The sequence below is a fragment of the Bubalus bubalis genome, chromosome 3 (genome assembly GCF_019923935.1).
Source record: "Bubalus bubalis isolate 160015118507 breed Murrah chromosome 3, NDDB_SH_1, whole genome shotgun sequence".
NCBI lineage: Eukaryota > Metazoa > Chordata > Mammalia > Artiodactyla > Bovidae > Bubalus > Bubalus bubalis.
This window is the reverse complement of record NC_059159.1, coordinates 29,481,490-29,507,217: the sequence shown is the minus strand read 5'-3', so window position 1 is coordinate 29,507,217 and position 25,728 is coordinate 29,481,490. Positions and strand designations below refer to the sequence as shown.

Here is a 25,728-nt window from a genome sequence, read left to right as displayed (position 1 = left end):
TCCAGTTCTAACTGTTGCTTCCTGACCTGCATATAGGTTTCTCAAGAGGCAGGTCAGGTGGTCTGGTATTCCCATCTCTTTCAGAATTTTCCACAGTTTACTGTGATCCACACAGTCAGGCTCACTGCTGCTGCTGCTAAGTCGCTTCAGTCGTGTCCGACTCTGTGCGACCCCATAGACGGCGGCAGCCTGCTAGGCTGCCCCATCCCTGGGATTCTCCAGGCAAGAACACTGGAGTGGGTTGCCATTTCCTTCTCCAATGCATGAAAGTGAAAAGTGAAAGTGAAGTCACTCAGTCATGTCCGACTCTTAGCGACCCCATGGACTGCAGCCTACCAGGCTCCTCTGTCCATGGGATTTTCCAGGCAAGAGTACTGGAGTGGGGTGCCACTGCCTTCTCCGCAGGCTCACTACTGTTTCCTAAATTCTTCACCTTCCTCCTTGCTTTTCCTACTGATCCAATGCCCATGTCTCATTGGACATGTGAGCATTTGCTCAAATAGGGGACATAAATCCTTCACGTCTGCAAACACCCTTCTTTGGCCCAGAGTCATTGGGATGAGTCATCTTGGCAGGAACTGACCTGGCATCCTTTCCGACCACCAGTTTGTCAACGTTTCTCTTGTACGCTTGGGGATGTCCACAGTTGATGACTCTTTTCAAGTGAAGGCAGGGCCTACCTACCCTTAAATAAGCTGAGAACATCACATTTGCTTTCTCAGCTGCCACCCTTCCTTTTGTAGCCGGGGAGGCCCCTTGACCTGCCACTGTGTGCGCCTGCTCTGGACCCTGACTTGGGAACTCCCGCTGCACAGCGAGGACTACACAGCTGTGGTGGCTGCAGCAAGACCCAGGTCCTGGCAGGTGTGGCTTGGGTGCACCCTGTGACCCCAGCGCCAGGGTGTCTGGTGGCTGCAGTGTCTGGTGGGCAGGTGCACTGACCACGCTCCTGCACACACACAGTGGCGTGTCCAGCTTGAGCCACCCCTGCCTGCGATTACAGGCACTGTTCCTAGCTGCAGCATCCCCAAGCCTTGCTCATCAGCCCTTGGGACTATTCCACAACAACTCAATAGCCTTTAAGAACTCATCTTCTTCCTCAAGCTACCAAAAGCACCTTCCAGGGCCTACAAGGCTGAGCCCAGGTGGACAGGGCTGGTACAGAGACTCAGAGCTCTTCAGAGTCAACGGTCCCTACATACGTGACTCTGACTAGCTTCCCAGTGTCACCTCCTCACTCCTCAAAGGTAGACTGGTCTTCCTGTCGAGAAGCCTGGAGGATTTTTATCTTTATTGCTGCAGCCTAGCCACTGAGCTATGTCTTCTTCCAGATTTCTGTGAGCCCCCATCCTCTGACGTCTAAGATCATCTTCAGCTCCAAAGGCCTCCTCCTTTTATTTAGTGACATCTCCTCCACCTGTTCTTTTTTCCTGCTAGAAATCCTAGTGTCCAGTGATTAGATTTCCCGGATGGACCTCAAGCATCTTCCTTTCTTAAGCTCATGATGTCAACATCTTTGTGTTTACAAGATACTCCTCCCAGAAAACTAACTCAGCTCTCAGTAGGGGCTGCAATCCTTATTATTTCATCTTGTAAAAGGTTCATTAGAAATACTAACTCTTCGAGAGCTGTCATTTTTGGTGAACGTTTTCTTCTGTCTGTTTATTCTAAACATTCAGCTAGAGTTCTCCAGCTCAATTTATTAAATCTCTCTGAAAGCGGATCAAAACTGTTTTCTGTAAAATAAGGGTTTGGCCCCCCAACACCCAAACACAGTCACATTTCTTGGGCAGTGGATATCATCACACAGAGCTGTGAATGGCCTGGCATAACAAGATGCCCTCCACCCAGCCTCGGGGAACATTTCTGTCTGAGCACAGGTCTCTGAAAATAAACAGAGGAGACGCAGTCCTTCCCAACTGCCAGCTCCTCCTGTTCCAGGCTCCTGGGATCTGTGGGACTAGGGCCCTTCAAGACCGAAGTGGTGGGGGAAGCTGTTCCACCTGACACATTTCCTTGTGCTGAAAACTGCTTCTGTCCTGACCATTGGGAGAGGACTCGACCAGGCCTGGGCCACACCGTCTCCACCTTCAGAGGTAAATAAGGTTCACCTGGAGATGGGCGGGGCCGGGGGTGGGGAAGGTGGGCGGGGGCAGTGCTGACTCCGCTCCCCCCTTTCAGCACTTTTTCCATAACTGCCTCTGAAGCTTCCAGCAGACATGCCACATAATGATTCCCAAATATTAATCCCCAGTTCTAATATCTCCACCACCTGTGTAATTTCTCCACATCTACATCCTGGCATGAATGCAGCTCAGATCTGTACTTGCATTTAACAAAGCTTTCCTGAAGAACATGTATGTGCCAAGCACTATGGTACAAGGTACTGATGTAGGAACTTATGTGACAGACAGCCAAGGAGGTAGTTTCGATACAGTGCAGCAAACAGAGCCCTGGGAACATGGATGGACACTGTGTCCAGCCCAGGGGGTCAAGAAGGCGGTCAGGGAAGGGATCACAACTAAGTGGGGTGCTAAGGGCAGACCAGTGAGAGCTCAGGCAGGTCATCTCGACAGAGAGCTGGACTTATGGATGAAGAAGTGGAGCAGACAGATGAAGCTACAAGCCCAGTGAAATCAGCAGCATGTAAGAAATCAGCAAAGAAGACACCAGCATTTCAGAAGCAAGGGAGAGCTCGACTCACCAGTCATCTTGAAAAGTGTCATCCTGAGAGAGCTGTGAAGAGGAGAAAGGACTCTATGATGCCAGGGGGCAGTGACGCAGAGATGACAGCGAATGCACTCCTTGTACAACGAACTGTGGAAGATGCTATTACTGTGTCCACCACCACCCGGTGGAAAGGAAGTGTCCTAGGGGGTTGGGTGGGAAGTATTTAGACCTACTCCTTTGACCCAGCAACCACTTCCCCACCACACATCAATGGAAGCTCCACAGAAGACAGCAGATCCATTCAGATGTGCCTATGGGCTAAACCTCAAAATCCCCAAAAGTGAATTATTCCTGTGTCTCTCACACCCTCCTCCTAACTCCCCTGGTTTTGGCATCTCTCTCTCTTTCTCGACAGCACCATTTTCCCAATCACTCTCTTCATACAGCGCCTTGAATTTATTTCTCCCTTTACAGGAAGGAAGTTAAATTTTTTACTAGATAGTCCAAAAAATAATTAATGAAGACATTTATCACATTTCTAGAAGGAAAATCTCTACCCTGGAAAATGTGCTAATTCCCTCCCAGAGGACTGCAATTTCACCAAAATTCAAATTGGACTTTTGAAAACCAAAAAAAAAGTGACTCAAATACTCATTTGAAAGAATAAACAAGAAAAATTTAAAAAATTACAATGAAGAAAACTTGATTTGCCAGATATTAAGTACTGTAGGGCTACAACAATTTAAGTCATACAATCAATGAACAGAATACTGAGAGCAGCAAATACATCCAAGATACACTGCATCTAACATCAGACAAAAAAAGGCAAATCCAGACCAGCGAGGAAAAGAAATCTTGTTCAGTAAATGCTGTTGGAATAACTGGCAAGTATTCTAAATACATTTTCCTATGTCATATGTTAAAGTACATTCCAAATGGATTAAAGACATAAATATTAAAAAATGGGAACATGAAACCCCAAAACATCTGACCTTTGGGAAGGAAAAATATTTCTAAGCCTAGAAACAATGTAAGAAATCACAATGGAAAAAATAAATCTGCTTCCTAACAGTCTTAGACTTTTATATTTCAAAAAAAACCCCTGAATAACTGAATACTCTATGATAAAAAATGGACAAACTATCTGTAAGGGAAATGGATTGGTAGTGTTAACATACCAGAAAAGAAACAAAAAACTATTTAAAACGCTAATAGAAAATTGAGAAAAGAGAGGAACAGACAAATCACAGGAAAAAAATGACCAATAAATATATGAAATTCAATAGATATGCAAATTAAAACAATGAAATACTTTTTTTGCCTAGTTAGGGAAAATCATTTAGGATCATATTGACACTGGCAAGGCTACCAAGAGAACAATACTTTCTGACACAACTGTATTTTATAACTCTTCCAAAAAGAACACAGAAGACGCTTACAAATCAAGAGGTTTACAAATGATCTTATATTTTGGCCAAGTAAATCTTGAATATTCACTGGAAGGACTGATGCTGAAGCTGAAGCTCCAATGTTTTGGCCACCTGATGCAAAGAACTGACTCACTGGAAAAGACTCTGATGTTGGGCAAGATTGAAGGCAGGAGGAGAAGGGGACGACAGAGGATGAGATGGTTGGATGGCATCACCAACTCGATGGACATGAGTTTGGGCAAGGTCTGGGAGTTGGTGATGGACAGGGAAGCCTGGTGTGCTACAGTCCATGGGGGTCACAAAGAGTCGGACATGACTGAGCGACTGAGAAATATCTATCTAGAATTTGGCCTAAGGACATATTCAGAAACTTAAACACAGACTTACGTATTTGAATTTTTTAAAATAGAGAAAGAAAAATACTGGATTCAACAATAGGAAGACAAAAATACTATAGTAATACATACAATAGACTACTACAGAGATGTTAAGAAAATTCAGGAATATTCAATGATCTAAAGAAGCCCTATGATACTGTTAAAGAAATCATGATATGAACCTGAATACACAATATGGTTTAACTATGTGAAAGTCCGTGTAAAAAAGGCTCAGTAACCACGCCTCACAGAAATGTCAAGCGTTGTGATCTCCAAGTGGCAGGATTATGAGTCATTTTTATTTTCTGGGTGTGTTTCTTTAGTTTCTTCATTTCTATAAAATGAGCACATATTACTTATGCAATCAGACAAAATACTTATAGTAAAGAAACCACCGCGACAGCTGCACTGACTCCCCTCTCCTCCCCGGACACCTTCTAGACCTGTTGTCACAGGAAGTGCACTGTCCTTTTACACGTATTTGTCCACCAGCCCTTCTTAACACTCCAGCAACATCAAAGGTCTAACCAGTCCTCAACTGCTGCTGGATTCTCGCACAGCTCCACCTCTTGGCAGGTGCTTTTTCTTCTGCTGGAAAGTCCTCTCCGCCCCCAGTAAAGGCCTCTTCAACCTGTAAGACTCCCTTGAAGGACCCTCTTCAAACCCTTCCCCAGAGCCCCCAGGAGAAATGCTGCCTCCTGGTGTGGGTTCCGCACCCCTTGGCTCAGGGCAGCCCTGTGGAGGAAGCACGTTAGCATCAGGCTGACCACGTCAACCTCCTCTCTGTGGCAGCCTGAGTGATGCCCTGGGACGTGGGAACATGTTACCTGGCAAAGGGGCTCTGCGGAAGTGATTGAATTAAGGGTCCTGACTTGAGATTATCGTGGATGGTTTGAGAGTGAAGTGAAAACGAGAGTCACTCAGTCGTGTCTAACTCTCTGCAACCCCGTGAACTATACAGTCCATGGAATTCTCCAGGCCTGAATATTGGAGTAGGTAGCCTTTCCCTTCTCCAGGGGATCTTCCCAACCCAGGGATTGAACCCAGGTCACTGCAAGCAGATTCTTTACCAGCTGAGCCACACGGGAAGCCCAATGTCTAGGGCGCTCAATATAATCACAAAGGTCTCATAAGAGGGAGGCAGGAAAGTCAAAGACAGGAAAAGGATGATGTGACCAAAGAGCCAGAGGTTGGAGGATGAACAATGAAGATGGAGGAAAATTGCAGGTGACCTTTAGAAGCTGGAAAAGGCAAGGAAATAGATTTGCCCTGAAAACCCCAGAAGGAAAGGAGCCTGGCCAGCACCTCGATTTTAGAAGTCTAACTCTAGAACTGTAGGGAAGTAAAGCTGTGCTCTTTCAAGCCAGTAAGTGTGTGGATTTGTTAGAGCAGAAACACGAAACTAATACACTCCTGACTACACCGAAAGCACCTCAGGGCAGGCTCAGGAGGGAATGGGAGGTTGGGTCAGGAAGGCAGAGCACGCACTGTGACAACACCTGAAGATAAATGAAACGTTGTCTACCTCAAGGAAAATGACAGAAAAAAAAGATAGAAAAATGAGAGGCAGGAGGAGAAAGAGAAGGAGAAGGGGTTAACATTCACTACAACATTAACGGTTATTGCTAATTATACAGTCATTAACATTTTTCGAGAACTCATTCCCTTCCAGGCATTGTTGTAAGAACATTACCTTGTTCTGAGAATTCCTTTGTGTGTGCGTGTGTGCTAAGTCGCTTCAGTCCTGTCCGACTCTTTGAGACCCCATGGACTGTAGCCTGCTAGGCTCCTCTGTCCGTGGGACTTCCCAGGCAAGAATACTGGAGTGGATTGCCATGCCCTCCTCCAGGGGATCTTCCCGATCCATGGATCAAACTTTTGTCTCTTATGTCTCCTGCATTAGCAGGCAGGTTATTTATCACTAGGGCCACCTGGGAAGCCCAAGAATTCCTTTAAGGAGTGCCATTATATTATCCCCATTTCATAGAGAAGGAAAACAAAAAATGAAGCAACTGGCGCAGGACTGCCCAGCTGGTGAACAAGGAAGCCAGGATAAGAATGCAGGAATTCTCCTCCAGAGCCAGTGCTGGTAAATATTAAGAAGCAACAGCGGATACACTGAGAGACCTGCAGGAATTTGCACATTTGCATGCGCCACAAGGACTAAAAATAGTTTAAATAGGGCTGAAATTATTAAAGGACTACTCACTATTCGATGTGCCAAGCTCGGGGCTTCTGTTTCTGCACGGTCTGATTCACACCTGCACAACCACCCAATGGCCAGATGCAGAAGGGGCATCTGAAGGCTGTGGGGACACTGCCTGGGGTCTATCCTTCCTAGCCTCCGACCCTTTCTCTTACCCCTGCCCTGTCTGCATGCCATGTCCATCAGTCGAGAGACAAGGACCTGTGCTGACAGTGGTCAGACAAGTCCCAGGACCTGTAAGAAGCATTCTTCTTGGTCAGGAAAACTGGTGGGAGGGAGGGAGGTGACCAGAGGCCAGAGGCAGCACTGACACAGCACTGACCCTCCAGGAGCAAATCGGTCATGGTTCCTAGACAGGAGGCAAGGCCAGTGGAGTAAACACAGCTTTGCAAAGTCTCCCATTCATGTTTTCAGTAAGACGTGAAAGAAAAACACCTTCATCAAAGGGGAAAACTCGGCATCAGGAAAGACTGCTTTCAGATGCTAAACATGGATGCATGGCAGTCAGTCCACGAGTTAGAAGACCAAATAAGGAAACTAACTTAGAATTCTGAGAAAAGGGGGATGATATGAACACAAGTGTTTTAAAATTAAGAGATATGGAGGAAGATCAGAAAGACCCAACATAGGTGTGGTAGTTAAAGCCAGATGGCAGAAGACAGCCAAGAAGAAGTTTACCCTGAGATATGAACAGGGTGAGCCGGCCTCAGGGATCACCAGCTACAAGGACCACCGGTGTGCCACCAAGTGCTGCAGACCCATGGCAAGAGCAGAGGTGGAGGTAGGTGCCCAGGAATGAACAGGCTGATCTGGGAGCTCCCTCATCTTCTCAGGGGCTCCAGGCAGGGGTGCAGCGCCCACAGCAAAGGTGCCAGGCTGACCTGGAGGATGGGGTGGGGGCCACGAGATGGGGAGGAGGGGAGGCCCTGGGCCAGAACAAACCAACCCTGCTTCCTCATTGCCACCCCCGTGGATGGGTCCTCCACTCCAGCTGGTTCTCTCAACCATCTGGGTGCAGACAGCTCAATTCTGCCCTACCTACCTGGACTTAACCCAGGATCCACAGGTTAAGGACTCTGTCCCCAAGATCATCCCCACTCCCAAGGCGCTGTCACAAGTCCCAGGTTGTAACCTGTACTTCTGATCAACTGGGTATAAGCTCTGGGGGGGTCCCACAGCCCCCACCCCAGCTCTGATAACTAACTTCTAAGGTGGCTCACGCACTCAGCAGTTTCCTGCCGAGATCACCAGTTTATTGTGGACGACACAACTCACAACAGTTGCATGGGAGAGACACCCCGTCCAGGCCACACCCTCTAGCACCTTGATGCCCCTGGAGACCCAGCAGCTCCGCATCCCAGGATGAGGAGTCTATGGAGGTTCTGAGAATCACTGGCTACTGGTGGTGAAACCCCCTCAAGCCCCTCCACCCCAGGGATCCCGCTGGAACTGAGGGTCCCTCTGACTCCTAGTTGTTTCCTCTGCCGCCAGCCCAGCCCTCAAGTCACCATATCACCGTAAACTCTGGTGCAGTAGAAACAGCTCATCACGAATAAGAAAAGACCCCCTCAACCTATCACTCAGAAATTCCAAGCGTTTCAGGACCTCTGCGCTGGAAACAGGGACCAGCTGTCCATTTTTTACTCTCTTGGGACATCACCAGGCCTGTCACTCTACAGGACAAGCAATGACCTGCCTCCCCAGCTGGCTGCAGCACACATGTCCCAGGGGAACGGAGTGAGTCAGGCCCTGCACTCACCACCCGAGTCAGCCAGGCTCTGTGCGGGCAGGACCTGTGGTCAGTGTGGAGCCAACTCCCTGAAAGGGAACTCTTTATGGAAGAAAACACTGGGTGACTCTTGGGCTGCTTTCAGGACATAAGCGTGCTGCCTCAGGGCAGCATTTGTAAAGGAAATGAAAGACTACTGGAGAACCCAGGAAACAGTCTCCCTGAGGTCATCCCTGGCTGAGGAAGGACACACAAAGGTCTGCCCCCCATCTCAATGCAGGACTTGTGTGAGGATGTCCCAGCTCCAGCTCCCTCGGGACTGATGGACAGATGGATAGCGGCTGTGACTGCATCACACCCCATGCGCTCCCTCACAGGTACTGTTCTCACAGGGACCCACCCCATAAACCTGCTGCCCACAAATCTCTGACCAGATCAAGGCCAGTTTCCCCAGGAAGCAACCAGAACAATCCATAACCTCATGATACATGTGTAGTATATTCCTTTAATTATTTTATATTAAAATAATCTTTCTTAGGGCATCCCAGGTGTCTTAGTGGCAAAGAATCTGCCTGCCAATACAGGAGATGCAGGTTCAATCCCAGGATTGGGAAGATCCCCTGAAGGAGGAAATGGCAACCCACTCCATTAAGATTATTGTATCTTAAAATAATCTTTCTTATTTATCTTATTTCAATAAGTCTATTTTTTTTTATCAAAAAAAAAACTGAAATCAAAAACTCAGCTGCCAAGAGATCCACACAGATAAACAGATGTCAGAAAGGAGCCAGAGTGAGCGAGGGAAACAGCACGTGTAGTGCTCAGGCCCCCGCCTGTAACATCCAGATGTGCCGTGAGAGAAGGAGGCTGGTCCTCCAGTCAGCACTTCCACACAGACGAGATCAGCACACACACAGCTCTGCACTCAGCTTTGTTCATCCCCTCTACATGGCAGGCTTCTCCACCTTGGATGTGATCCTGACCCGTCTGTCTAAGCGATGTCAGGCGCTATCCAGTGAGTTCAATCACCACGATTACTGAACCACTCCTTCTGTTTAGACGCCGGCACTGTGAGGACGTGACTCAGTGACGCCTGTGACAGAATCAGATAGGGGTGTTGACTAAATGTCTACTGTCAACATTTGTGGGCCTAGACTAATTTTTCTAAATTTGGTTTCCAGGCACTGCTCCTGGTACATACACAATGGAGTGGGGCAGCTTCACAGATAAAAGTGACCACACGGCTCTTGAGGATAACATAACCCACTCCATGCTACACAAACATCCCTAGAGTCTAAATAGAAACTTCTTTGGGAGTAATGGTTAAAGCTGACCACTTCACCTAAATATGAAATAAAACAGAAACCTCTAGGTCAGTCGGCAGTCTGCATTCTTTTCATGCCAGGGCAAAGGCTAGACTTGTATTTTACTTATTGTTTCCCAGAGTAGCTCATACACCCTTATTTGGAAGTTTTCCTTTCTGGCCTGCAATTGGGGACAAAAAAAGTACCCTAGAAACACAAAATGCAAGCTTTCCATGGAATCCTGCACTCTTAAAAGGTGGAAGGGACATCATGGAGACAGTCCAGGCCCTCATTTCACCAACGTGAAAACCCACTGAGGTCAAGCGAGGACCAATGGACCTCCGGTGTCTGTCTCTGAATCCAGGGCTTTGTTCTCATCCTGACTGATGACTGAGAAAAGATGCAGTTTATTTCACTCGATCTGTGTGTAACCAACCTCTGGGAAGTCTGTCCCTGCCTCGTGTCCACTCCAGTCTCATTTCTAAACCCTCACATCTAACCCAACAGCCTCACCGGGGAGAGGGGATTAGAATCCTCTCATAGAGGGACAACTCACATGACATCAGTGGCCCCCACAGACCACGTCCCCATGTTCCGTCTGCCCTTTCTGCTCCTCCGTCTCACCCCACCCCCCGGCGCTCAGCCACCTAAACCTCTCCTCTCACCTCCTCCAAGGTTGGCCCTGCTCCGTCCTCTCATCCTGTCATGGAAAGAAGCCCAAATTTCTCTACTTCTCCGAAAGCCTGGCCGTGGGAGGCGTTCAGCAGCCAGCCAAAGAATCTCACCCCCAGGGAGAAGGGAACCTGCCCGGGCTGGAGGGGAAAGGTCCCCCTGGGGAGGTGACATCCCATCCCTGGGAAGGAGCTGGGGCCTGGGAGGATGAGGAGTGGGTTGAAGGTATTGTTTATCTTCCACATGGCGGCACTTTTGAGAGTTAGGTAACAGGAATAAACCAGCTGGTGACAGGAGTGAAAGGGGCGATGGTAGACAGATTTACAGCACAACCGCAGTGGGATGGCTGTGAACCCTTTAGAGGAGCACTCCAGGAACAGGGCAAGGACAAGAGGGAGGAGGGTCATGGGACACAGAAGACACACCTGATTCAGGAAGGGCATGTGACACACAGGGACGCCCTGATAGCTGGCTAAGCTCACCTGCCAGCCCTTCAGCCTCATGAGACGGTGTCATTAACAGGAAGAGATGTCCAGAGATGCTAATACACATAGCTGTGCTCCAAACATCACACTCTTCCACTTTTAGAAGAAGCATCTCTGGTTTAGACACACCTGGCAGTTCTGGTTACTGGTTTCCAGGCGCGTGGGCACAGATAGGCGGCAACAGATAAGTGAGGGGGAGGGCGGTCTGTAATGTGAGCAGCATATGACCCCACGTAGACTGACCACAACCTTTGAGAAGCCCCAGGGCACCCCCCAGAGTCAAGGCTGGTGACAGATTTGACAAGGACAGTGATGACCTGAGTAAACAAAAACAGCATGCTGGTCAGACTTTCAGGATGATTTTGTATCTGAAATGGTTAGTGTAAGGCTCTGTATTCCAGAATTTATTACAAGGAAGAGGTCATTTTAATGTACTGCTGGTGCTGTTAAGTTGCTTCAGTTGTGTCAGACTCTGTGCGACCCCATGGACAGCAGCCCACCAGGCTCCTCTGTCCACGGGATTCTCCAGGGAAGAACACTGGAGTGGGTTGCCATTTCCTTCTCCATTTTAATGTACAAATTACATTAAAATGGAATCACTGTTATCCATTCATTTGCATTTTTTCTTTTTTTTAATCACCTACAATGACTGATTGAAAGTCCCCACCAAGGCATAAAGCACAAAAGCAGAAAGCCACAGAAGATTAGATGTCAGGGAAGTTGTGAGGGGCACACACAAACACCACACACACAAAGGCACACACTCCCCCCACGTTGTTAACCTGCACAAAGACACCATTCTACCACATCTCTGGTCCAGCTTGCAAGCATGTCATTCCAAACAACTGTGGCACACTGAAATGTTCTCAGATTGAAATGAGAGCAGAAGAGACCAAAATATAACTATAAACAGATAATTTTCCTAACAGTTCAATGCCCACATGAGCCTGTGAATAGGCTCTCTGTTTATCTGTTTATAAATCAGAAGAGAAGGTTAGACTGCTGATAATTTAACCTTCCAAGTTTTTTCGTTTTGTTTTTAACGTGGCTGCCGCGGCCAGAGAGAAAAGCAGGACCAATTAGAGGAAGGAGATGAATTCTCTGGCAGATAAAACAAAGGGGATTTTCAAGGGCTCTGGAGGTGGCTGGCACTGGTTTCTTGCTGAATAGAGTTTCAGGTCAAAACTTACAACTTTACTTTCCAGGTTGATCGTAAACCCTAATCTTAACGCTCATCTGTAATTAGGTTTAATTTGGAACAAGCAGCTGGAGATGAGGGAGGACAAAGAGTGAAGAAGAAAAGACTAGTTTTTCTAGAGAAACAGAGCAGGGGTTTTTTAAATGAGCAGAAGCAGAAGGGCACTGGAAAGAAAGCTTTTATGAATAGATCAGAGTTATGACCTGGGGGTGGTCTGGTGACAGGCAGGGAAGGAGAGCGTGGGTGAGGGGTGATGACCCCAACTCCTGCAGGGAGTCCCCAGCCCAGGATATCGGGGTTATCTCTCCAGTGGCCTGGAATGCGGAAAACTCTGTGAAACAAGCTTTTCTGAATTTCATAACATTAAATGATTGTTTTAATCTCACTTATAAATATTTGGCCAACCACATTAATTTTGAAATATCAAACCTACTGTCTCTCAAGAATTCAAAAATTCCCTGGTAATACAAGGGACAGCTGCCATCAAGGTCTTCGTAAGGACACGCTGAAACCTTCGAAATTCTCCGTTTTTTTAATGCTGCTTCTATGATAGCACTATTCAGGCTGGTCTCAGCTAACTGGAGCCATATCAACACTTAGAGAAAGTAAAACAAGATTCAACAGACTAGAACTCTTATATCTAAAGCACATTCAGGTAACACACTCCCCACGTGAAAGCCCATTCTCCTCTGCCCCCAAACTCTTCTCTGAATGAGAAAGTTATTTAAAAGTCTACCAAAGTCACAGAATGTTAAAGGTAGTATAAACCTTGCACACACACCTCTTTTTTGTTTTTACATACAAAGCAACAAGAGACCAAGAAAAACTGTAACTGAAAGTTCACCTTTCATGTTAAAAAATTATCTTCCAAAAGGAGGATTTAGAAAAACCTGATTGAAAATTCCATTATACAGTGAAACATTTCAAATCCATCACATCACTATGCCTAAAAAGAGAAATCATAATCTCGAGAGGGAGGCCTAAGAGGCATTTTACAAAATTCAGCAACTATTTCTGACTTTAAAATTCCAAAACATACGAAGGATAATTCCTCCGTATAACAGGGTACATCCATCTCGTGATCTCGGGCATCCAGCTCTGCATGGGAAGCTCACAGCTAATCAAAGACGGCCTCACACACCCCATTTTCCCCAGGCTTCATCCACTGTGGTCACGCTGAGAATGTGACCTTTTAATAAACTAACCCTTGTTTCTGGTGATCAATTAAAGCTACTGTTCTACACACATCTACAAACACACATGCATGCATATATATGCATGCTCACACATATAGGAATACACATATGTATTGCCAAGCTGGTTACTGCATTCTCACTAGTTCTAACAGTTTTTCAGTTGATCTTCTTAACTATTCTAACAGGAGATTTACAGTCTCTACACGTGCATGCCAAATCGCCTCAGTCATATCCAACTCTTTGCGACCCCATGGACTATAGCCAGCCAGGCTCCCATGTCCTTGGGATTCTCCAGGCAAAAATACTGGAGTGGGTTGTCATTCCCTCCTCCAGGGGATCTTCCCAACCCAGGGATTGAACCCAGGTCTCTTATGTCTCCTGCACTGGCAAATGGGTTCTACCACTATTGCCACCTAGGAAGCCCACAGTCTATAAATAATGCTAATTTTGACTCATTTTTAAAATAAACATTAAAAAAAAAATCTTACTGCCTTGGATAGTCTATCTGAAAACAATGTCCTCTGTGGGCACCTGTTTTTTCCTGACTTCTGCAGGAGTTAAAAACACTCCTGTTTCCTGTTAAACATGGTGTATGCAGCTTTCAGACCGTTTTATTTATTATCTTTGAAAGAATCCATTCATTCCTATTAACTGTTTATGAGGTAGATGTTAAGTGTTATTAAATGCACTACTGATATATACAGTAAGATGAATTTCTTCTCTTTAAATGTACCGATGTTGTAAATTTATATAATAATATTATTGCATTTTGGAATGAACCATTTTTTTTGTAACCAGTGAGTGTAATATTTTGAAAAGGCCTCACTGGAGTAAATGTGGCTTATCTTTCAGTCAGGATGTGCACTGCCACACTGTCCCCTGGCTTTCTTTCCCCTCTGTCTCTAAAAGGCTTTAGTATCAGGAACAGTGTTAATAATATTAGCTCTGCCTCTGTTAAAATAAACTGCAAAGTCCTCCATCTTTTGTCTTCTGGAGTGTTTTTCAAGTTTCTATTATTTGAGTATCACCTTTACAATTTTTGGAGAAGGAAATGGCAACCCTCTCCAGTATTCTTGACTGGACAAGAGGACCTTGGTGGGCTACAGTCCATGGGATCGCAAAGAGTCGGACACGACTGGGTGACTAATACTTTACAATTTTGGCTATATTTGTATTTACCTGTCCTATTACCTGGGGCTTCCCTGGTAGCTCAGCAGTAAAGAACCCACATGCCAATGCAGGAGACCTGGGTTTGATCCCTGAATCAGGAAGATCCTCTGGAGAGGGAACTGGCAACACACTCTAGTATTCTTGCCTGGGAAATCCCAGACAGAGGAGCCTGGTGGGCTACAGTCCATGGGGTCGCGGAATCAGACATGACTGAGCCACTGAGCACGCACGTCCTATTACATCTTTAATATTTTTGTGCATAAACTAAATGTTGACTCATTTTTTAAAAAACCTAATCTTGTCCTAAGCAACATAGATTCAATGAACTACTTACGATTTTTCTAACACAGCTTAATTTAATTACTAAAATAAGAACTAGCCATCAGTATATACCCTAAACCATTATGTGCACCCTCTGTCAGATCAGATCAGATCAGATCAGTCGCTCAGTCGTGTCTGACTCTTTGCGACCCCATGAATCACAGCACGCCAGGCCTCCTTGTCCATCACCAACTCCCGGAGTTCACTGAGACTCATGTCCATCGAGTCAGTGATGCCATCCAGCCATCTCATCCTCTGTCATCCCCTTCTCCTCTTGCCCCCAATCCCTCCCAGCATCAGAGTCTTTTCCAATGAGTCAACTCTTCGCATGAGGTGGCCAAAGTACTGGAGTTTCAGCTTTAGCATCATTCCTTCCAAAGAAATCCCAGGGCTGATAATGCATTAATAATCTTTAGGAAACGATGCATTTGATGATTTTAAATAGCACAGAAATCTATTTTTCTGATCTTTGAAAAACTCTGCATATTAACATCATCTGAGTTCAGGATTCTTTCTGAAGTTTTTTCCTTAAGTCACTTTGTGATGTCTTCCAATATTCTGCCCAAGTATTTCACTACTTCGTGAATTTAGCAGTTTCTTTCTCCTAGGAAATTTCATCAAAAATTTTTATTTTTATTCTAGTTTTTTAAATTGCCACATCTCTGATTACATACATTCTTGTATTGCTTATTTGGAGTACTTGTGGTTTTTTTTTTTCTTAGTTTAACTACAGCTTTATCTAGTTCCTTGTTTTAGCAAAGGGTCTATTCTTATATGTTTCAATTCTGGTGATTTTTTTTTCTTTTTTTGTTCTTTCATATATTCATTTAACAAATACTGAGTGTGAACCATGTGCTGGGTCACAGGCCAGGTGATGAGGATAGAAGCGAGGAAACAGATGCTGTCAAAATTGACTTCATTAATTTCCGCCCCTTTTTAAAAAACTCCCTCCCGGACTTCCCTGGTGGTACAGTGGACAAGAATCCGCCTGCCAATGTAGGACACAGGGGTTTGATCCCTGGTCTGGGAAGATCTCACAGGCCAAGGAGCAACTAAGCCCGTGTACCACAACTACCGAGCCCGTGCACTGCAACTACTGAAGCCCTCGAGCCTACAGCCCGTGCTCCACCACGAGAGGCCACCGCAACGAGGAGCCGCGCACCGCAACACAGAGCAGCCCCCACTCTCCACAACTAGAGAAAGTCCGCGCATAGCAACAAAGACCCAGCGCAGCCAAAACTAAATAAATTACATATATACATAAACTTCCCTCCTGTTTTCCCAGATTTCTTTTGTCCTTTATTTTCTAATTTTCTATGTCTAGTACTTACTGCATTTATGATAAAAGCTTTTAGAGAACTAGCTTGCTATTTGTAACTATATAAAGTATTTCACTATTATTTTTCTAAATGATCCATAATCATAGTTTTCAGATCCTATTTGGGTCAAAATTTCCAAACAGCTTTCTTTATATATAATTGATAGATAACATTACACTCGTTTCAGGTTTACAACATAACGATGTATGGATATTTGTATACACTGTAAAGTGATCACCACAATAAGCATGGTTACCATCGGTCACAGTGCAGTTATAAAATGATTCACCCCCAGCCACTTTCAAACATGCAATACAGTACAGTTAGCTACAGCCACACCATGCTGTATTAACTGTTTAAAATTTCAATTTCTACTCCTACAGTTTTACTGCATTGTGACTGGTAAAATTTCCCTTAAGAGACTGTAATGAGGTTTTCCTTCTGGTCTAGAAGAGATCAATGTTTTAACCATTTCACGAACACACACACTGAAGTCTCTCATTTCACATGTGAGTTTTTTCAGGCAGTTTTAATAGCTTTTGCATTTAATTACTTCCACGGTTTGTCTAGTTAGTATACTCATTTTGTAACTGCTGCTTTTTCTTCTTGAATTGTACTCTTATCAATACTGAAAGTCCTGTCTGATTTAAGGTGCTTTGTGGTGTGTATCTTTAACTGATACGATTGTTTCAGTAGTCAAAGGCATGAGAGACAGATAGCCGCAATTAAATCACATTTTCTTCACTATCAAGACAGATACTGCTTTATGACACAGAAAATTTAAGAATAGCAGGCAGTGTTCTATCAAGTCAAAGGTCTTCTGAGTCAGACAGGAAAATGGTTACGTATTTTAAGTGCCAAAGAAGTGCAAACCCTCATCAAGTGATATGGCTGTTAGAACAGAGGTCTCAGACACTTATCAGGAGCTCCAAGATCAAATGTAGTTTGAATTTAAGGGACATGGGCATCATGATCACTTTCTTCTTCAAGTTCTGGAGTCGATGTCACAGAGAGATTACCAGGACTTTGAACCTAGAATTCTCTGCCCAGGGAAACTATCAGTAAGGCTGAAGGCAAAAGAGAGAGATCATCACATCAAGGGTGAGACACAGCATCACGCATGGATGATCTTTGTATGGGTGCAAACCCAGCTGCTCCAGACTGTGCCCCAATCGCAGCAAAAGGTGCTCAGCTGGTATGGTGTCAGGTAAGAATCCTGTTCCTGCCGGAAATCTCTGTTGGTTAAAAAACCTCATCAAACTGAGAAGGCAACCCCAAAATTATATGGGATAAAATTCCAACACCAGTTATTATTTGGAATAAAGCATGTAAGTAAACATCTTTTAATTCGAGAAAGGTTTAGAATCAAGTAGAGAAGTAGTTTAAATAAACAAGTAGCAATAGTATTATAAATTAAGAAATACCTGTATTTTGGAGCTATTTTAATGTTTAAGAGAACTGAATCTTCCAAGAATTACAGAGCAGCCTCATGATTCTAATTTAAAGTATGTAATTGACAGTGTGCATTTACACACACACACACAAGAGAGAATGTGTGAATGTTTGGGGATGTATATAAGGACTTAAGAATCACTATATTTTTAAGAATAATTACACATGAGCACAGCAAACACAAAGACTTATAAGAACTGGACTTGATGTTGAACTTGAAAGCTTTCTTTAGGGCTAGATTTTTATTATTTACAACTTTAACCAACTTAATTTTAAAAATCAAACTACCATCTGAATATTATGCTTTTATGCAGCTTATGTATTTTGTTTTCTGTGTTAATCCAGAGGAGGCTCTTTTTCTAAGTGAGTTTAACCCATTTATTATACTAACAGATATATCTAATATTCTCACCTTTTTTTATTATGTGTTATCACTGATCTTTAACATATACATCTTTTTTTTTTTTAAATCCTAAAAGGCTGCATTTTCCAAGTATGTCTCTCAGGACACTAGTTTCACTCTAAAATTCTTCTATGGAACAAAATACATCTGAGAAAAATACATGCTATATTCTCCTCTTTGTGAATGCTGTCAAAACTCTGATGAATCCCTGAAATCTAAAACTAAGGACAAGGCAGCCCATTAATTTGCTCAAGCCCACCAACCAACTCCACTTCCCTTCCCCTTAACTCAAAACTCTGAACTGCTATGAGTAAGATAAAACAAAGCACAAAAAGATATTTTGGAAATAGAAAATATAATTGATGAAAATTTCAAAGTCAATAAGAAAAGCTGGAAGAAAAAGGTGAGCATGGAGATGATAGAATATATAAAACCTCAGCGCCAGACAGAATCACAGGAAATGCTCCAGCCAGAGAAAAGGGAACGTACAAAACGAGAAAAAGGCTTCAAGAAGCAGGGAGCTCACCTGAGAGTAAAGCCAGACCAGAAGGCAACAAAATCTGAACGGGAAATGTTAAGTCAGAAGGACAGGAATAGTCATGACTAAAGCTTACCGGGCACTTTCTGTGATGTGTGAGCCTATTCTAACCCATCATGTGCTTCAAGCTATTAATGACTGCGACAACCTTCTGAGGCAGGCTGTACTACTGTCCTCTTTCCTGGAGCTTAACTCATGTGCCCAAAGCCTCAGAGCTGCTAAGGGACAAAACTGGGAATGTGAACATAGTGTGGCTCCAGAGCCAAAACGCTTAACCACCATGCCTTCTGTCTTGAAGAAGAAAATGAATTCTCTACAACAATCTGTAGACTTGAGAAGCCGGATTAGAGGGTAAAAGCAAGTTAAGATCATTTTAGGAGTAAAAAACTATAGTGACTGTGTGCTCAGTCAGTCGTATCTGACTCTATTCGACCCCATGGACTATAGCCTGCCAGTCTCCTCTGTCCATGGAATTTTCCAGGCAAGAATACTGAAGTGAGTTGCTATTTCCTTCTCCATAGGATTTTCCTGACCCAGGGATCAAACCCACGTCTCTTCCGTCTCCTGCACTGGCAGGTGGATTCTTTACCACTGCGCCAACTTACTCCGTCTAAATTTCCTTTAATTTTTTTTTTTGTCACACCACATGGCATGTGGGATCTTAATTCCCTGACCAGGGATCAAATCCAAGTCCCTTGCATTGGAAGAGCAGGGTCTTAATTAACCACTGGCCCACCTGGGAAATCCCTATTTTTTTTCTTTTAAAGTAATATTGCCTGTCACAGATTATAAATTAAATCATGTAAGCCTGAATTTCCTTCTCTTCTACCTCTAGATGCACTACTTGATTTTCCAGTACATGATAAATATTCGAGCCTAGTATTTTAAATGCTGACTGGTTTTCAACTTTAAGAATTAACCTACAAACACACAGAGATTTAATGATACTAATTAGGAGACAGAATGTTCTTGCTTTGTAAAAGGCTGGGAAGAGGGTATGGAGCCTGTAGGGGAAATGGCAGAAGAAATGTAGAGATAGCATATCCTTCTTTACTGAGCCAAGGACACCATTTAAAGCTGGTTAGTCAAGAAATACAAGCGATAAATAATAAAAGATTTCCTTAGTATTTTTGTTTTTTGAATGAAAATTTCATATAGCAAAGTTTTACAGTCAACAACTAGACACCCATAACTGTACCCCACCATTAACACTTTACTAACAATAAATTCAGAAAATTTTAGTATGGCTTGCAGGAACAGAGGAAGAGAGAAATACAGTACTAAAAACGCACTGAATTCCTCACTCTATACAACCTTCAAAACTAATAAATCAAGAAATAGTACAGACATACAAAATTACGTAGAACTATAGAGATAACCACCATTTCCTTGAAATGCATCAAAAATAAAGAGGGACTGACGAAAGAACAGCTGGATGAACAGGATAAAGCAACGGAAACAGAATGTTAACTGTAGACTCTGTGGTGGGTCTACGGGTGCTAGCTATACATACCTTTCAATTTTTCTGACTAAAATTTCCTAAGAAAATATTGACACAGATGTGGTTGAGAGTGGACCTCACATCCCTGCTGGCCTCTTCATGGCACTGGCCGAGCCTCCTTCCAGCCGCTCCACACCAGGTGGAGCTGGGTGCCGGAGCCTGGTGGAGGTAGGGAAGGGGAATGCCGTAGGGATGATGGGCACCCCGTCCAGGCCCAGCCCCACTAGCCCCCACAGTATCCTCATGTCCTCTCCCCTCTCCTGACCGCCGTCAGAGTCAGCAGAACCCGGGAGCTGGACCCTGAAGACACATTTACCAGCCTGAGCCTCTAACAACCACATGACTCTCAGAGGGCCCCACCTCACCCTGGACCGGGGCGTGAGGGGAAATCAACTTTTAATGTCTTAAGGGGCTATTCTGGGATCTATCTTTAACCACAGTTAGCTTAACCAACAGGGAGTGGAATCTGAGGGAGTGGGGGTCGAAGCTTTGACTTTTGTTTCCTATCACTGGTATCCACTGTTTAACAACACACGCAGATTTAAAGCCAAGAGTAAGAAGCTGTCAGCTCATGGTGACACTGGGAATAGCCTTCTAAGGTTTTAACTCTAAGTAGAAAATAAGGCTTCTTTAGCATATTGGGCACCTATGTGTGAATATAAAATGGCACCATTCCTCTGGAGCAATACAATCCCACCCTGGCCCACTCTTTATTCCCAGCTGTCTTTGAGCCTTGCACAACCTGCATGACTATACCCAGCATCCCTCTCTGATCTGCAGGCACTGAAAACCTGGCTGGAAACTGAAGGACTGTTAACTGAGACCTTTGAGGAAGTAAGGGATGTGGTCCTTGACAGGTTCAGATTCCAGCTGCCCTTATTCACGCACTCTCATGTCTTTTGCTTGATTCATTTCTCCCGTCCGTCCCATAATGCCACAGTCAGTCACAGTGACTCAACTCTAAGGACTGCATCCCCACACAAAAGAATTCTTGCTACCATGGCAGACAGTTTCAAGGCTGGAAAGGTAGCCGCAGCTGAGAACCTGCCTTCTGCCTCAGGCCTGCCTGCAGAGGTTCATGGGGTGGAATGGGGGGTGGAGATGGGGATTCTGCCTCATTTACCCTCTAACAGCCCCTCCCTGTTGGAGCAATTGAGGTCTCAAGGGGGTCAGCCAGGAGGTGTGCCGCTTGGATCTCCCTCCGAGAAAGACTGTGGCTTCAGCTGCAAGGACAGGTATGAACTGACACTCAGGAGCCAGTGCCACTGGGACTCAGCCCGGCTTTTGAGCTGAAGGCACATTTCTCCAGGAAGCCTCAGCAAGGCCTGACCCAGTGAGAGGACGAGGGCCTGGCTCTCACTGCCCAAGCAGGTCTCCTCTACCGGGCAGTCTTCTCAGGGGCTCCCTGGCAGCTGGCCGGGACCTGGTCAGACTTGCAGGTTCTCTGCCCAAAATTGCTGCTGCCTTTTCCTTTCCTGGGTGCTGGTCCAATGGCTCTCCTGGCCTGATTCAGGTTCCCACCCCTTCTTTCTCAGGCGTTTTACCCTCTAATAACCCTCCTTCATTCCCAATTCTGTTTAAGAGTCTGCGCCTCAGAGGACAAAGCTGACATAGGACTGGTGTAGAAATCAGGTGTGGGTGTTGCTGTGCCTGTCTCCTCCTCACCTCCACTGCTTACCTTTGGGCCCCCTGCTCTGAGGACCCTCGAAGCACTTGCTCTGAGTCTAGTCCAATGCACCACACCTGCCAATGGGAGGCCCTGCCCTCCCAGCCTCATGCAAGGTGGTAAAGCAGATTGAGGATGTGTTAATCTTTAACAAAACTCTCATTTCCGGGATCTCATTGGCGCATTCTATAGCATTTCATCACAGCACAGAGATCACTTAAAGTTATATGCACATTTTCAGCTGACAATAGTCTAGCAAGACAGTCTTTCCTAAGACTTTCTAACTGGGTATCTTTACTTGCAGCAAATCAGACTTGAGTTCCTATACTGAAATTGTATGCACTCAGAAAAGTGCGATAAAATAAGTCACTGCCATAAAAATGTCTTTTTCATCCGCTATTCATTAGATTGCTTTGAAAGGCAAGGTCAGTTAGAAACTGGAACACAAGCACCCAAATAACACTTAAAAACTAACAAGGGGCACAGTCTCTTCATAGTTTTGACACCAACAAAATAATACACAGGGCAAGTGGATATTAATGAGATGTGTTTAAAATGTTACATATTCTTTTCTTGTTTAGTTATGCCCGACTCTGCGACCCCATGGACTATGGCCCACCAGGTTCCTCTGTCCATGGGATTTCCCAGGCAAGAATACTGGAATGGGTTGCCATTTCTTCCTCCAGGGGATCTTCCAGACCCAGGGATTAAACCTGAGTTCCCTGCACTAGAAGGTGGATTCTTTACTGCTGAGCCACCAGGGAAGCCCTTGTTGTTGCTGCTGCTGCTGCTGCTAAGTCGCTTCAGTCGTGTCCGACTCTGTGCGACCCCATAGACGGCAGCCCACCAGGCTCCCCCGTCCCTGGGATTCTCCAGGCAAGAACACTGGAGTGGGTTGCCATTTCCTTCTCCAATGCATGAAAGTGAAAAGTGAAAGTGAAGTCGCTCAGTCGTGTCTGACTCCTAGCGACCCCATGGACTGCAGCCCACCAGGCCCCTCCGTCCATGGGATTTTCCGGGCAAGAGTACTGGAGTGGGGTGCCATCGCCTTCTCCGAGGGAAGCCCTTATCTAATAGCTTACCGCAGGGCTGTTTAGGACACAGGCAAACGTGCATTAATTTGCAAATACTGGCTATTTTGCCCAAAGAAGGCTGGCGGAGTGCTGTGCAGTTTAGAAAGTCACCACTTCATAATCAATGCAGTAACCCCATCTCTATAGTTTTTCCTCCATGGTCTCCACTTGTGGCCAAGTTTCCCATCCTGATTGTACCAGTCCAATGTACCATAGCCGCCTCCCAGCCTCAAGGACACTGCCTGCCCCTGCCTAGCCTCCCTGCCCAGGTGAGTGGAGACCAGTGAAAGGAGGCTAAGAGACCCAGATCTTAATGATAGCCCTGCCCCGGATTTGGGGACAAGTCACCTGGACAAGCCGGGGCAATTTCCTTATTCAAATTCAAATTTAAAAATCACCCCCTGGAAACGAGTTTCGAGTTCTGACTCTGTCCCAGATTCACAGACCGGTCACCTGCCGGCCCCGGACTCCAGCCCGAGATGGACCATCTCCTTTCCTGGCAAGCACGCACTTGGGGACACTTAAGTAAACCGTTTGCGTGTGTGACTGGGCAGAAACATCCTATTCATCCGCAAACGCGACCCCGTGGCCAGCAGAGTCTACGTCTGCGGGAGGCCAGGCTGACCCTCGGGGCGGAGGACGAAGCCAGCCGTCTCTGAGGACCCGTGTGAGGACCGGAAGCACGGGTCCTGGGATCGGTCCCCGCTGTTCTGAGTGAGCAACAGTCACCGTCCGGCCCCCCGTCTGAGGGTGAGTAACAGACCTGCTGACCTCTCGCACCGTCCACTGGGCTCTGGAAAGTGTGTGACACGGGCGCGGCCGGGGACCACACGTCCGCGCGGACCTCCCCCAGCCCGGGGGCGCCCCCGGCCCCCTACCCTCGGCCCCCCTCCGCCCGTCTGGCCGCCAGGTGAGCCGGCGGCGCTCCCCAGTCGCGGCGCGGGCACAGGTGAGCCTGCCACCCCCGCCGCGCATTCCAGAGGCGGGACTCACGCCCGGGAACTTCGCCTTTTCGCCCCCCCGGCGCCCGCGGGCAGCGCGGCCCGGCCCGGGGCGGTGGGGGAAGGGCTCCCAGGCGCGAGGGGGCGCGGCGACCCCCGGCACGCCGCACAGACCTGCTTCGGGATCCTCGGGCCGCCCCGAGTGGTTGCCCATGGCTCGGCCGCCTCGGGCAGCGGCCGGCCGGCCGCCTCAGACGGCGCGTCCACCGCGCGGCCGCTCGCACCGGCTCGGGCTGACGAAGCGGCTGCGTCTGGCGGGTCCGCTCCAGTCAAAGAAAGGGCCGTCGCTTCAGTCCCCGCGGCCGCCGGCCGCTCCGCGCTCGCTCATCTGCATGCGGCCCGCCCACCTCGACTCCCGCGGCCCGCGCACCCGAACGCCCCGCCCACCTCATCTGCATACCGCCCCTCCCTCTGCAGGCCGTCTGCCTCGACTCGGGCTGCCCCGCCCCCTTATCTGCATATCTCTCTGGGGCTCCCAGACTCTTCCTCCCCGGTGGGGGAGGGACGCGCCCGCCGCCCGACTTCCGGCCTCTAGGGGCGGCCGCTGGGAACTGCAGCTGGACACTGCGGGCTGGAAAAACCCCACTGCGGGGAGGCCGAGGCCAGGTGTCACGAGGAAGACACAGTCCTGCGCATGAGATATCACACCATCGGGAAAAACCTGGGGTTGCATACGACAGGCGCTTCCTAAGTATTTTCTGGGTAAGTTTTGAGTTAAGTTTTGAGATAAATGAATAGACCAACAAGCAAGTTTTGAGGCGGAGGTGGTGAGGAAGACGCTTTAACAACATTCTCCACGATGAATGCTGCCACTAAAAATAAAAATGCATGCCAGTCACGAGCAGGATCTGCTCTCTGAAATGACTGAGTTACGGAAATCACCCTAAACGACTTTCCACCCTGAACGACTTTCATAGTCAGCCTTGCAGTGAAAACGCTTCAGTTCAGTTCAGTCGCTCAGTCCTGTCCGACTCTTTGCGACCCCATGAACTGCTGAACGCCAGGCCTCCCTGTCCATCACCAACTCCCGGAGTTCACTCAAACTCATGTCCATCAAATCGGTGATGCCATCCAGCCATCTCATCCTCTGTCGTCCCCTTCTCCTCCTGCCCCCAATCCCTCACAGCATCAGAGTCTTTTCCAATGAGTCAACTCTTCACATGAGGTGGCCAAAGTATTGGAGTTTCAGCTTCATCATCATTCCTTCCAATGAACACCCAGGACCAATCTCCTTTAGAATGGACTGGTTGGATCTCCTTGCAGTCCAAGGGACTCTCAAGAGTCTTCTCCAACACCACAGTTCAAAAGCATCAATTCTTCAGCACTCAGCTTTCTTCACAGTCCAACTCACATCCATAAATGACCACTGGAAAAACCATAGCCTTGACTAGACGGACCTTTGTTGGCAAAGTAATGTCTCTGCTTTTCAATATGCTATCTAGGTTGGTCATAACTTTCCTTCCAAGGAGTAAGCATCTTTTAATTTCATGGCTGCAATCACCATCTGCAGTGATTTTGGAGCCCCCCAAAATAAAGTCTGCCACTGTTTCCACTGTTTCCCCATCTATTTGCCATGAAGTGATGGGACCAGATGCCATGATCTTCGTTTTCTGAATGTTGAGCTTTAAGCCAACTTTTTCACTCTCCACTTTCACTTTCATCAAGAGGCTTTTGAGTTCCTCTTCACTTTCTGCCATAAGGGTGGTGTCATCTGCATATCTGAGGTTATTGATATTTCTCCCGGCAAACTTGATTCCAGCTCGTGCTTCTTCCAGCCCAGCGTTTCTCATGATGTACTCTGCATATAAGTTAAATAAGCAGGGTGACAATATACAGCCTTGACGAGCTCCTTTTCCTATTAGGAACCAGTCTGTTGTTCCATGTCCAGTTCTAACTGTTGCTTCCTGACCTGCATATAGGTTTCTCAAGAGGCAGGTCAGGGGGTCTGGTATTCCCATCTCTTTCACAATTTTCCACAGTTTATTGTGATCCACACAGTCAAAGCTTTGGCATAGTC

The 25,728-nt window shown here is 46.4% G+C and overlaps 1 protein-coding gene across 11 annotated transcripts in view; it reads right to left on the bottom strand.

Moving 5' to 3' along the window:
• SPECC1 (sperm antigen with calponin homology and coiled-coil domains 1) overlaps window positions 1-25,728 on the bottom strand; it is a 252,437-nt gene that overhangs the window by 131,456 nt on the left and 95,253 nt on the right. The window contains exon 1 of one of the 11 annotated variants that reach the window (XM_025278985.3): window positions 23,826-24,049. The exons of the other annotated variants lie outside the window; for them this stretch is intronic. Within the exon in view, the coding sequence (XP_025134770.3) occupies window positions 23,826-23,865 (40 nt within the window). The 5' untranslated portion in view covers window positions 23,866-24,049. Of the gene's footprint in view, window positions 1-23,825; window positions 24,050-25,728 lie in introns of those variants that run through there. 11 annotated transcript variants of the gene reach the window in all.